The sequence below is a fragment of the Notolepis coatsorum genome (assembly GCF_963971535.1).
Source record: "Notolepis coatsorum genome assembly, chromosome: 8".
NCBI lineage: Eukaryota > Metazoa > Chordata > Actinopteri > Aulopiformes > Paralepididae > Notolepis > Notolepis coatsorum.
Genome location: NC_140172.1, coordinates 9644298 through 9658734, shown reverse-complemented (window position 1 = coordinate 9658734; position 14437 = coordinate 9644298). Strand labels below are relative to the sequence as shown.

The 14437-nt window shown below is 44.8% G+C and overlaps 2 protein-coding genes across 2 annotated transcripts in view; both read right to left on the bottom strand.

The window, feature by feature from the left end:
• Positions 1–14437, bottom strand: part of LOC311233289 (uncharacterized protein) — a 447587-nt gene that overhangs the window by 397703 nt on the left and 35447 nt on the right. The window lies entirely within an intron of this gene.
• Positions 1–14437, bottom strand: part of LOC311232913 (uncharacterized protein) — a gene marked incomplete at its 3' end in the record, with an annotated part of 41748 nt that overhangs the window by 1825 nt on the left and 25486 nt on the right. Inside the window, exons 4-5 of the mRNA XM_084319746.1 lie at positions 3643–3772; positions 254–370 (exon numbers count right to left, since the gene is read on the bottom strand). Coding sequence (XP_084175872.1) covers positions 254–370; positions 3643–3772 — 247 coding nt within the window. The remainder of the gene's footprint in view (positions 1–253; positions 371–3642; positions 3773–14437) is intronic.

Below are 14437 nucleotides of genomic sequence, written 5' to 3'. Positions count from 1 at the left end.
TGTGTTACATTTCATTCGTAGAGGCAATTAGGCACTGTCTGTAGTCTGTGCTCAAGCGAGGGGACATTTATGCGCATGCGCGGGAGCGCGCGTGCACGTGGCGCCATTAGCGTGCGTGCAACCCCAGTTGATATCAGGAACACACGCCTGACTATCACACTACCGACGGTAACCGTTGGTAGTGTGATAGTAAAGGGTTAACCTTCTGTAGTGTGGCAGTGAAAGGGTTAACTAAAGGTTACAAAGAGGTCACCTGACAGCATCTCCCCAGGGTCAAACAATAAGAAGTCACCTGACAGCATCTCCCCAGGGTCAAACAATAAGAAGTCACCTGACAGCATCTCCCCAGGGTCAAACAATAAGAAGTCACCTGACAGCATTTCCCCAGGGTCAAACAATAAGAAGTCACCTGACAGCATCTCCCCAGGGTCAAACAATAGCTGTGTTGGTCAGACTAGGATAATCAGGCAGTTGAACAAAAATGGAGGAAAACTAAGCTCACAACACAGTATATAAAGAAGCCATGACTGTCTATAACAGAGCAATACAGTTGGCAGTAAAGGAATACTTCTCTAAGAATATCACAGAGAATGCTGGAAACTCACTGCCTCCCCCCCCTCTGTAGTCCTCTGCGTCGAACTTTGAAGAACTGCATTGTTCTACAATAACAAAATAACTTCAATCAGAGCCAGCATTACTTGATGATTACATTATGATGCAAACACAGATAACATCCGCAAATCCTGTGAAAAAGATGTAACCACGGGGAAATGTACTTGCATTACATCAACAGAGCTCTGTCATGGAGTGTAAGTCCTCCACCTCTTGTGTTGACCCCATACAGCATTTTTAAGCGGATACTATTTTCTATTTACATGCTAAAATGTGGAGTGCAGGTTTTTTTTTCTCATTCATTTTCATTGAATCCCATCCAAAAGGGTGAATTAACATCTGGGAGACGATATGGGGCGCTTTTTTCACATCTGAGCGCCTGGAGTGGCTGAATTTCCAACGGTAGACTTGGTTGGCTAATAAAAAAAAACGAAAAATACGAGAATTCTCGTGAGGTGGGCATTCAACCCGCGGGGGGTAAACCCGAGAAAACTCGGGTTGGGCAATCAAAGTGTTAATGGGTTAGCTTATACATATATATATATTGAAAGACCTTAAAAAGAAAAAAAGGTACTTCTCAATTATAATAATAAAAAAGTGCCATTTTTTACCCCCACCCATTTTTTTCTCAGAAATGTACATTCTTTCAAACATAATAAAGAAGAGCTCTGTAGCCAACTCGTTATGACAAAATATGAAAAGTTTAAAGTAGCTTTTCTTTTTCTTACGTTACTGTAAGTATTTACGTTACTGTAAGTATTTAAATAAAATAAACAAAACAGTCTTTTGTCCAAAAAGGAATAGGAAGAAGCAATATGCTTATAACCCTAACCCTGCTCTACCTAGGAGCCACCCCTCTAAACCACATGCAGTATTTCCTGAGTCCTATTGCAAAGCTTATCTTTCAAAACTTAAAAATGCATTGTTTTGCATCTATATTTAGCACATTTGATAGAATCTCTGTATGAATGTGCTGGTGTGTCTTTAGGCTGTCTCTCAGGGGCCAACAGGCTCTCATATCTACTGAAGCTCTTCTCACACTGGTTACTTCTCTCCTGTATGAATGTGCTGGTGTTTCTTCAAGTTGCCATATTGACTGACTCTTGAGAGGTCTTGAAGCTCTTCTCACACTGGTCGCAGTTGTAGGGCTTCTCTCCTGTATGAATGCGCTGGTGTGTCTTTAACTCTCCAGAGGTCTTGAAGCTCTTCTCACACTGGTCACAAGCTTCTCTCCTGTATGAATGCGCTGGTGACGCTTTAAATCTCCAGATTGACTGAAGCTCTTCTCACACTGGTCACAGCGGTAAGGCTTCTCCCCTGTATGAATGCGCTGGTGTTTCTTCAAGTTGCCATAGATACTAAAGCTCTTCTCACACTGGTCACAGTTATAGGGCTTCTCTCCTGTATGAATGCGGTGGTGACTCTTCAAGCTGCCATATTGACTGAAGCTCTTCTCACACTGGTCACAGTTGTAGGGCTTCTCTCCTGTATGAATGCGCTGGTGTCTCTTTAACTGTCCAGAGGTCTTGAAGCTCTTCTCACACTGGTCACAGTTGTAGGGCTTCTCTCCTGTATGAATGCGCTGGTGTATCTTTAACTCTCCAGAGGTCTTGAAGCTCTTCTCACATTGGTCACAGTTATAGCGCTTCTCTCCTGTATGAATGCTCTGGTGTTTCTTTAAGCTGTCATATCTACCGAAGCTTGCTCCACATTCGTCACAGTGGTAAGGCTTCTCTCCTGTATGAATGCGCTGGTGTTTCTTTAAACCTCCAGAGGTACTGAAGCGTGTTCCACATTGGTCACAGCGGTAGGGATTCTCTCCTGTATGAATGCGCTGGTGTTTCTTTAAGCCTCCAGATCGACTGAAGCTCTTCTCACATTGGTCACAGTTATAGGGCTTCTCTCCTGTATGAATGCGCTGGTGTATCTTTAAGTCTCCAGATTTACTGAAGCACGATACACACTGGTCACAGTAGTAAGGCTTCTCTCCTGTATGAATGCGCTGGTGTATCTTTAAGTCTCCAGATCGACTGAAGCTCTTCTCACATTGGTCACAGTTATAGGGCTTCTCTCCTGTATGAATGCGCTGGTGTATCTTTAAGTCTCCAGATCGACTGAAGCTCTTCTCACATTGGTCACAGTTATAGGGCTTCTCTCCTGTATGAATGCGCTGGTGTCTCTTTAAGTTTTCAGAGGCCTTGAAGCTCTTCTCACACTGGTCACAGTTGTAGGGCTTCTCTCCTGTATGAATGCGCTGGTGTATCTTTAAGTCTCCAGAGGTCTTGAAGCTCTTCTCACACTGGTCACAGTGGTAGGGCTTCTCTCCTGTATGAATGCGCTGGTGTCTGTTTAAGCTGCCAGACCGACTGAAGCGCAATCCACACTGGTCACAGTAGTAAGGCTTCTCTCCTGTATGAATGCGCTGGTGTATCTTTAACTCTCCAGAGGTCTTGAAGCTCTTCTCACACTGGTCACAGTGGTAGGGCTTCTCTTCTGTATGAATACGCTGGTGTCTCTTTAAGGCTCCAGAGGTCCTGAAGCACGATCCACACTGGTCACAGTAGTAAGGCTTCTCTCCTGTATGAATGCGCTGGTGTATCTTTAAGTCTCCAGCGGTCTTGAAGCTCTTCTCACACTGGTCACAGTGGTAGGGCTTCTCTTCTGTATGAATGCGCTGGTGTATCTTTAAGGCTCCAGATTGACTGAAGCTCTTCTCACATTGGTCACAGTTGTAGGGCTTCTCTCCTGTATGAATGCGCTGGTGTATCTTTAACTCTCCAGAGGTCTTGAAGCTCTTCTCACATTGGTCACAGTTGTAGGGCTTCTCTCCTGTATGAATGCGCTGGTGTATCTTTAACTCTCCAGAGGTCCTGAAGCGCGATCCACACTGGTCACAGTAGTAAGGCTTCACTCCTGTATGAATGCGCTGGTGTTTCTTTAAGTTTTCAGACTGACTGAAGCGCGATCCACACTGGTCACAGTAGTAAGGCTTCTCTCCTGTATGAATGCGCTGGTGTATCTTTAAGTTGCCATAGGTCTTGAAGCTCTTCTCACACTGGTCACAGCAGTAGGGCTTCTCTCCTGTATGAATGCGCTGGTGTATCTTTAAGTCTCCAGATTGATCTCTGCTTGTTGTTGGGGAGCAATGCAGCAATTGTGCCTGGAGAAGAGAGAAGTACACCAATGAAGAGTTCAGATTTTGCATTTGTTCAGTTTGTATTTCTCAAGTTCTTAAAATGTTTCATGCTCCAAATGTAGTTGTTGATGTGATTTAAAAGTGAATCTGCTCCAAGGGCGGTTATTGAAACCTGGCGAACATTAATACAATACTGAGATAAATCCCAACAGGCAGTTGTCTGCAATATAATAATAATAATAACTTTATTTGTATAGCACTTTTCATACAGAGGTTGCAGTTCAAAGTGCTTCACAACAGTAAAAAATACAGGCATAAGCGAGCATAAAAAGATAGACAGGTAGAATCACAGTGTTTCACATTAGGATCTAGCGTTAGCCAAGACCATCCTCGTGGTAGCCGAAGCTACTGGTGATGTGGCATTCTCTCCCCCCCCCCCCCCTCTCTCTCAATGAGAGGAGAGAGTGTCTGTGTGATCTCAGTCCTACTCGCTCTTGGTCAGTTTCTAGTCTGAGTCAGATTCTAGTCTGCCTTACACCCGGAAACACCGTTCGACTCATAGATGTTCGTCGTCGCACCGACGGCCCCGCCTTCTGGTTGTCATGCGACGTGTTGTCATGACAACTGCATAACCTTTAACACTAATAAACTCACGTTTCATTAAGATGAACCTCTCTCCCTCCTGCCCTGGGAGACAGTACACTCTAATCTCAGATATTCTTCCAAGGAATTCATAACAAAACCCTCGCTGACGCGGCCTGTGCCTGTGAAACCACTGGTTCCACCACCGTCAATATCACCGTCTTCCATGCACATTTCAATCACCGTTTTAGCTGTGGTCACCTCCCCCCAATCTATACATCACATACATTGAAAAAGCACCCCAAATCTCTCATTCCCCCCTTTGATTCTCAATCAACTTTCAGAATCAACAGACTACTTGGTTTTTCAATCAATTATACACAAAAATAGACTCATAACAATGAGGGCCCCGCCGTCTGCTGTTTTTCCTTTTGTTTTCCATTACCCGCATCACACCCAAACCAGAAAGGATAAACAACGGTCATGGAGGAGACATTGTGACATTGTGGTTGTATCTGTCCTTGTAACAATATCATTGTTGTTCCTAGTTTGTGTTGTTTTGGGGAGCAATTAAGAGTACACAGACCACTAGTACAGATCATTCATCCTGTTGTGGCCTATGGCTGAAAGGAAAGGTAAAGGAGGAAAGCCCTTTTTCTGTGATTTGGTCATATCTGTCTGTCATAGTAGTCTTTAGTGGTCTGTCTTTGACCAATTCATTGACAAGATTTTCTGTGATTTGGTCATATCTGTCTGTCATAGTAGTCTTTAGTGGTCTGTCTTTGACCAATTCATTGACAAGAGACTCTGTTCAGCAGGGAAGGGATCGGGGGGAAATAGCGTGAACCTCTGCACGCATTACATTCCCCCAGTGAGAGTCAGGTGAAAAGAAGCGGCTGGCTGACTCCACATGTATCGGAGGAGGCATGTGGTAGTTCTACACCCTCCCTAGGCCGACAGTGGGACAATGCGCGCAACGACCAGGAAGGGATTTGGCATAACGACTAAATTGGGATGAGAGCAAAAAAATACAGAAAGAGTGAGAACAAAAAAATTATAAAAAATAAAAAATTTAAAATAATTTGTCAGACCAAGTGTAACAAATTAACTAACTCACTGGCTCGCTGGATTGCCGTGGACTGTAGACCACTTTCGATGGTCGAAGATAAGGGGCTAGAAAATGTGCTGCAGATGGCATCGTCTGACACAACCATGATCACTGCAGCAAGACAGCTCACTTTCCAGCACATGCCGTGTGTTGCTCACATGTTGCAGAGGGCCATCACTGTTTGCCTTGGTGACAGCGGGTTTACTGGCATGTTGGCAAAGTGTTGCAAGATTGTAGGTCACTTTAAACACAGCCCTGCCAACACACATTAACTACACCAGCAGCAAACCGTACTTGGGCAGGAAAGAGCCACTGATACAGTTTCCACAAGGTGGAATTCAACGCCCTTTATGATCTCTAGCCTCCTGAAGAACCAAGAGGCTGTGAAGGCGACTCTAACCAACCAGAGGCACAAGCTGAAGCTAACCATGTTGACTACAGCAGAGTGGGGGAAACCCAGAAGCTGGAGACCCTCCTTGAACCATGCAGGTAAACAAAAACAAACAAAAACCCACCTACAACAACAACAGCAAAGCTCACCATGAGCTCACTTATAGCTTGACGGACTTCAACTTTCTGCTACGACGAGACCCCGCTATTCACAGCCGGGACAGCAAAACAACAACAAGGCAAGGAGAGGCAAGAGGGCGGGGCTACATGCTAAGCTAAAGGCTAGGGCTACACGACCACCGCTACCTAGCCTGCTGCTAGCTAACGTCCGCTCGCTCAACAACAAGATGGATGAACTGAGAAGCAGGATTACATCCCAGCGTGAAATGAGAGAATGCTGTGCTCTTATTTTCACAGAAACCTGGCTTTCGGACAGCATTCCAGACGCTTGCCATTCAGTTTGCAATGAACATCTCAGCCTCTCTCTATCCAGCGTACAGACCTCCTCAAGAAAGCCCCCCCCAGTAAATAAAACTGTAAGTGTGGAATGAAGAAACTGAACTGGTGCTTCAGGACTGAGTACAGACTGGGACATGTTTAAAGCTGCTGCTCAAAGGGATGACTCTACTGTGGATTTAGAGAAATACGCTTCCAGTGTAACTGGCTACATCAGCACATGTGTGGAAAACATTGGAAAATACAGGACATACCCAAACCAAAAACCTGTGATGTTCGGTCCAAGCTACGTGCCCACTCCACTGCATTTGTCTTAGGCAACGCTGAGGACTACAAGGCCAGATACGACATGCGTGTAAGTAAAACAAAAACAAAAATCCCATCAACGACTACTTCCTAAGATCTGCTTTTAACTGATTCAGCGGCAGCAGCTATTATCCTCATCCTGTAGCGTGTAGGCCATGCTAAAAGATAGGCATTTTCACTGTGCGTCATGATGTTTGCAGAGCTATATCTATATTCTATATTATAGCTATGGAGACAATACTATGGCTCATTTGACAGTCACCATCTCTCGTCCAACATGTAAAAAAGAGTAAATTTTTTCATGTATACGTTCGCGTGTTATCCCGTGGTGAATATTGTATAGTTTCATTGTGATCCGGGCTAATTCCTGAAAGCTGAGTTATGGAGCACTATGTGAATTTTGCTAAAGTCGTTCGCGTTGCTCGCCTGGACACGTTACTATTTCAAAATCAAAGGTATATAATAGGTATTATGTTTCATCATGAATGCATCAAAAGGGGGGGGGGGGGGGCGTTTTTTTGATGCTCTGATCGTCAGCAACGGCATACGTTTTGAATACTACATATGTTGATCGTTGCGATCGATGTGAAATCATTGTTGGATCAAAGTAGGATTGATGTCATATAGTCCTTACCTTTACTAGGAGGTATCCCAAAATGAATATTCCAATTGTCTGATCGCGATTTCCAGTATTGATGTCCATCGGGTCCCTGACATGAAATGGCACAAGATATGCCTCAAGTGTGCTGAACACGTTCCAAGGTGCTCGGATGAACCGTTTCACTTGCACAGGTCCAAATTCTCTGCCAGGATCATATAAAATGTAACACACAGTGTGAAATAAGGTTTCAAAGGGTAGGCGATACTGCCAGCTAGCACGATTCGGCCGGCATTGCACTCTTGAGGTCTCAGAATGAGTTCCAATGGTAACACAGAGGTCCGTGAGAGTGTATAGGATATTAAAATACACAGAGGCGGCTGGGTGGCGCAGCGGAGATTGCACCTCGCCACTGAGAGTCCGCGCTGGCAGGTGAAAAGATGGGACAGGCTGCCTCCTCGTGTACCGGAGGGGACATGTGATGCAAGGCTTCTATCCTCCCTACAACCGACCAGTGGGGGGCATAGTCGAGCAACGTTCAAGACAGGGGAGGGGAGAATTGGAAACACGAGATTGGGATGGGAGAAAAAATAAGGAGAAAAAGTGGATAAAAAAAAGACATTAAAATCGAAAAAAACGATCTAAAAACGTAATATTACGTTTTTGGCGCTCAACGGTTGGCGAGCAAACACATAATATTACGTGATTGGCACTGAAAGTGTTAACACCATGCAGATACTCTCTCATTCAGAGACTTATTGACACAGGGGTTAATGGAGATATCATCCATCTGATCAGAGACTTCCTCTCTGACCGCCCTCAACGGGTCCCTGTTAATGGAAGTCTATCTGATGTCACTACGCTCAACACAGGAGCACCGCAGGGGACCATTTTATCTCCTTTACTTTTCTCCTTGTATACAAACAAACAAGTTACAAATGGACTGATGGACATACAGGGACCATGAGAGGGTCCATACAGGGACCATGAGAGGGTCCATACAGGGACCATGAGAGGGTACATACAGGGACCATGAGAGGGTCCATACAGGGACCATGAAAGGGTACATACAGGGACCATGAGAGGGTACATACAGGTACCATGAGAGGGTACATACAGGGACCATGAGAGGGTACATACAGGGACCATGAGAGGGTACATACAGGGACCATGAGAGGGTACATACAGGGACCATGAGAGGGTCCATACAGGGACCATGAGAGGGTACATACAGGGACCATGAGAGGGTCCATACAGGGACCATGAGAGGGTACATACAGGGACCATGAGAGGGTACATACAGGGACCATGAGAGGGTACATACAGGGACCATGAGAGGGTACATACAGGGACCATGAGAGGGTCCATACAGAGACCATGAGAGGGTACATACAGGGACCATGAGAGGGTACATACAGGGACCATGAGAGGGTACATACAGGGACCATGAGAGGGTACATACAGGGACCATGAGAGGGTACATACAGGGACCATGAGAGGGTACATACAGGGACCATGAGAGGGTCCATACAGGGACCATGAGAGGGTACATACAGGGACCATGAGAGGGTATACAGGGACCCTGAGAGGGTCCATACAGGTACCATGAGAGGGTCCATACAGGGACCATGTGTCATCTCTCCTGAACTGGTGAAAAGAAATTCATTCCTTAGAGATGAATGTAAGTAAAACTAAGGAACTTGTCCTACGTAACAACAGTATCGAGGACGTGGGCGACGTGCGAGACAGAAGAGGGCTGAAGCACGGAGAGAGAGAAGGAGATACAAACCAAATTATTAAGTAAACAATAAACAGGCGGTTAGGTGGTCGAGCGGAGATTGCGTTCGTCACCAGCCCCGGAGCTGTGAGCTTGGTTCGCCTGTTCGAATCCAGCTCACAGCTCCGGGGTTGTCACCAGCTTGGCTGGCCGTCTGCACTGATACAATTGGCTGTATCAGAGGGTGGGAGAAGCTGGCGGGGTGGGTCCGGGTCGTTGTAAACAGCGACTCCTACAGTTCGGTCGGGGCGCCTGCTAAGCGCGGATTGGACGTGAGGGGGATAGTGTGGTCCTCCCACACGCTACGCCCTCTCAATGAGAATCCGCGCTGCCAGGTGAAAAGAAGCGGTGATTGGCTGGACGTGTGTCGGAGGAAGCACGTGGTAGCCTCCACTCTCCCAAATGATCTGACTGTGGGGGGTAAAGCGCAGCGACCAGGAAGGGACTGGGAATTGGCATACGACTAACATTGGGATGGGAGAAAATCGGAGGAAAATGGAGGGGGAAAAAGACCAATATATAAAAAAAAAAAGTAAACAATAAACAAGGTGGCCTATTGGGATGTTAGAGCATAATGTGAAAAACAAATTTTTATATGTCTGCACTTTATGTGCTCATTTTGTGTCTTTTTTCTGTTGTGAAGCACTTTGAGCTGCAATTCTTGTATGAAAGGTGCTATAAAATAAAGTGTATTATTATTATTAATGCTCTCCACCAACAAGACCACAGTGTCAAACAGACCAACTCTCTCCACCTGGTCAAACAAGACCAGTGTCAAACAGACCAACTCTCTCCACCTGGTCAACCAAGACCACAACGTTTCTCCCAAAACTCCAGTCCTGCAAACCCACCTGGTCTGACATCAAGGCCACCCCATCATCACTTCCGCTTAATTGGCTGGTATCAATCCCCGTTTCCTGAGCCTTTCAGCCATTGTGTAGTGTGATGTGTGCCTGGTGCCAGTGTCTCGCAGCCATTGAGCCTGTAGCCCAAGGTTGGGTGCTACCCAGTGGTGAAGGAGGCCATTTACATCCTACACTGTAAAGTGCTAGGAGTGTCTAGAAAACCACTATATAAATACAATGATAATTCATTCAGTTTCATGACCGTGAATTGCATGCAATAGTATTGATTCTGAATTCCAACTCAACTTCTAACATGAGGTGACAGTGGCTCAGGAGGTAAAGTGGTCGCCTGGTAATCGTTAGGTTCCCGGTTCGATTCCCACTTCTCCCGGGGAGCATGTCAAAGTGTCATTGTGCAAGAAAACGTAACCCCTAATTGTTCCCAATGAGCAGGTGGGCACCTTGCACCGTTGGTGTGTGAATGGGTGAATGTGAGGAACAAAATCGCAAAGCGCTTTTGATAAAATCGCTATATAAATGCACCATTTAACACACACATTAGAAAGAGATAAAGTAACAGTCTTATCCGACCCAGATTTGACCGTTGGGCTTTAAAGTTAAAACCGCTCTGATTTTCTAATTCTCTCGGACACAAAAGTCAAAACACCACTTCAGAACCCTGACTTGTATTGTTAAAAGTAGAAGTGTTTACACTCACTAGAACAGATATTATGGCTAGATGATGCCTCAACCACAATCTAAAATTGTTATTGATTTGCTTGATTTATTTGGATGTATCTTAGCTAACCGACTAATCGTCCAAGAATCAGGAATAATCCAACACCAATCTCTCTGAGCAGGGTTTTACTCGCACTAGTCCGAGCAGGGTTTTGGTCTGAGATTTGTTAGAAAAGGTACACAACAGGGGTACATTGTACATCCCACTATCAAAGTCTGCTGCGCAAACTAAACTGAGTGTGTTTGGTTAGAGTGACTCTCTCTCCACACCTCTCTCTCTCTCTCGCTAAGAGACAGTAGGCTACAGACAAACACCCAGTCAAGAACAACTCAGCCAGGAACAAGACATGGCAAGCCTAGTTAAGCAAGACCCAGCCAAGAACAAGACTAGGCAAGCCTAGTTAAGCAAGACACAGCCAAGAATGAGACATGGCAAGCCTAGTTAAGCAAGACACAGCCAAGAATGAGACATGGCAAGCCTAATTGTGTCACCTCGCAGCGCTACTGACCAGAACTCGGCCCGCCCCCTTCTCGTCTAGACTTGAAAGAGTTTTATTTTTAGGTGTGTTTTTTTTTCCTTCATATTATTATGAATTGAATGTATAAGCACATGTTTACTATAAAAACGAACAGTTAGAATATCTAAAATAGTATCAATCCTTTGTTTAAAAATAGACTGTTCACGGACATTATTTCAGTGAAACGGGGGCGTAATTACTGTATTTGCATGTGAATCAAACCTAGACTGCAGCCCGCAGAGATTTACATTGGGGGGGTGTTAGAGCGACGCACTGGCTGTCTGTTTACACTTTACAATGGGATTATCATCACGTTGGAGCAGCTGCACTCTGGATCAGAAAGAGATGAATGCATCGGATATAATGAACGAGTACATTGAACTTTGTTAATCCAGTTGATTCAGTCTCGGCTCACTGGTGAACACACCGCGCTATTCAACGGAATTAACTGAGATCGGTCGAGATGCGTCTGCATGGGTAAGTGTCTTTAAGAATGTTTGTTTACAGTAGCATCCAACTCCTTACAATTCCGCATCTTTGATAAAACTACACCAAGTTTTTCTGCCGACCGCAAGTCCAACCATGTCACGTTTATTGTGGTATTACGAGCCCATGCTACATTAACGTTAGCGTTAGCTAGCCACACAGCCATGTAAGTTAAAGTTGCTAACGTTATATTGGGATATGAGTACTGTGTGTATGTGTAACTAGGAGGGATATGAGTACTGTGTGTATGTGTAACTAGGAGGGATATGAGTACTGTGTGTATGTGTAACTAGGAGGGATATGAGTACTGTGTGTATGTGTAACTAGGAGAGATATGAGTACGGTGTGTATGTGTAACTAGGAGGGATATGAGTACTGTGTGTATGTGTAACTAGGAGGGATATGAGTACTGTGTGTACGTGTAACTAGGAGGGATATGAGTACTGTGTGTACGTGTAACTAGGAGGGATATGAGTACTGTGTGTACGTGTAACTAGGAGGGATATGAGTACTGTGTGTATGTGTAACTAGGAGGGATATGAGGACTGTGTGTACGTGTAACTAGGAGGGATATGAGGACTGTGTGTATGTGTAACTAGGAGATATGAGTACTGTTTGTATGTGTAACTAGGAGAGATATGAGGACTGTGTGTATGTGTAACTAGGAGATATGAGGACTGTGTGTATGTGTAACTAGGAGAGATATGAGGACTGTGTGTATGTGTAACTAGTAGGGGTGGGAATCATCAGTTTCATCACGATACGATACGATATCGATTCTTTGGACAACGATACGATATTTGCCGATATCACAAAGTCTGCCACGATACGATACGATACGATTCAATTCAGGTGCCTGCGATCGATATGAGGCGATATTATGTGCCCATTTAATACAATCAGTCACATTTAGATCAACTAAAAAAAGGCTACGGAAATATCAATTGATGTATTTATTTTTGAGCTCTTCCAGACATTTAAATGAAAAACAATCTATTGTTTTTAATACAAATAGACCTCCTGTTCACTTTTGTTTTTATATATTGAGCTTTAACACACACACAGACACACACAGAAACAGTCCCCCACAGCCCCCACCCCTCCTCCTTCCAAGTCCCCTCTTCACTCTCCTGTTATCTCTCACGGTTAGCTGCTTAGCTTTTAAGCAGCCAACGCAACGTTCATTTAGATATTTAACGCGACGTTGGCATAAAGGAATGGCGACGATGCAACGCCTGTTATATGCATTTGACCCGTTGCGGGGAAAAAACTGCACAGACTTATATCGGCTCGCAAAATAGACGCTCTGTAGTGCTTTACAGCAGACGCAAACACTGCTGTAATGTCTACACGGAGTTTCACAATACTGGGCGCCGGCGGATATGACTCGCGGGGATTTTCAAAATAAGAGTATCGCAATATGAATCGATCTTTTTACGTTGCGTCGATCCTATTTGATTATTGATAATAGATCGATATATCGATCTGGATCGATGTATTGTCCCACCCCTAGTAACTAGAAGGGATATGAGGACTGTGAGTATGTGTAACTAGAAGGGATATGAGTACTGTGTGTATGTGTAACTAGAAGGGATATGAGGACTGTGTGTTACAAAGGGTCAGATTAAACCGAATATATATATTTATTGCTTGAGATCCCATGTATACTATTTGTATATCGTTTGATATCCCTTGTATATTCTTTGTACATATACACGGAATATCCCTTTACCTGGTACAGGACAGACCATAATATTCGTTCTCCTATTGGAAGCGATCCCCTAGGCGCCACGGCCATACCCCCCAATGTCTAGTTCAAAGTCACCGCCAAAGACATGCCTGGACATGACCGGCTCTGCGCAAGAATACGAGACAGAAATGAGGCTGGTACTAGATTGTTCACCTAACGTATAAATACGGCGCAGGTGAATACAGAAGTATGTTACCCAATAAGTTGAAGCCTCACACCACGATACAACGTGCTGTGAAGTGGGCCCGTTTTGCCCCGAAATAGAGCCTTGAGACCGCATGCGAATTGATAGCTGAAGTATCAGAGTTTAACGCTGTACCGTCGAGTTCGACCTATTCTATTATTCAGTAATAGTCTATTTATGTATAGTGTATCGTGCGGCTACCGTTCTACAGTGACCAGCATTACCAACGCGTCCTCGTACCTAGCTAGTGTGCTTATCCAGGCTGGGCGGCTTAACCTGGTGCCGTCATTCGAGGAGCCCTAGACGAGGACCGTGTGGATATGTACACTGGATAACCTACCAGACGACTACAGAGCCCTTTTCGGCTGGATTATATTTGCTTTGGTCCTGTATCTGATGGAGCGGAGAATCGTCTACACCCACAACTGTGTGGGATTTACCCTGTGAGGAGCATCGTCGAGCCCGCCTCTAGGACGCCTGAGGCTGGCTAGCTTTCCTCCATGCTGCACTGCATACCGGAGAATAGCTGTTGTTCGTCTGCGGATCAAGAGATTATTGCACTGTCTCCTGTACCTGGAGTCTCCTTATTCTTCGTTGACCCAGACTTTCGTTACCGACAAATCCTCTCCCCTGCTGGCCTACAACCGGAGGGACCCTACTAGTATCTCCCGCTGCCCTACTAGTGTACCATAGATATCAGGGTTAGAAATTAACATTTTTTTTCAATGGCTTTTTTTGCCCCCCTTAATTGCTTTTCGGGGGCTTTTTTTTGTATTTCGGGGGCACAACATTTTTATAATGAAAATTAACATAAAGATTATAAAACATTGTTGACACTTTTTTTTACAGTCTTCGTCCCTATGTTTGATAACGTAATGTTAATGTCTCCATATATAGGGCTCTACGCTAACCTTTTTCCCAAGGAGCACATGTGCTCCTAAATAAAATGTT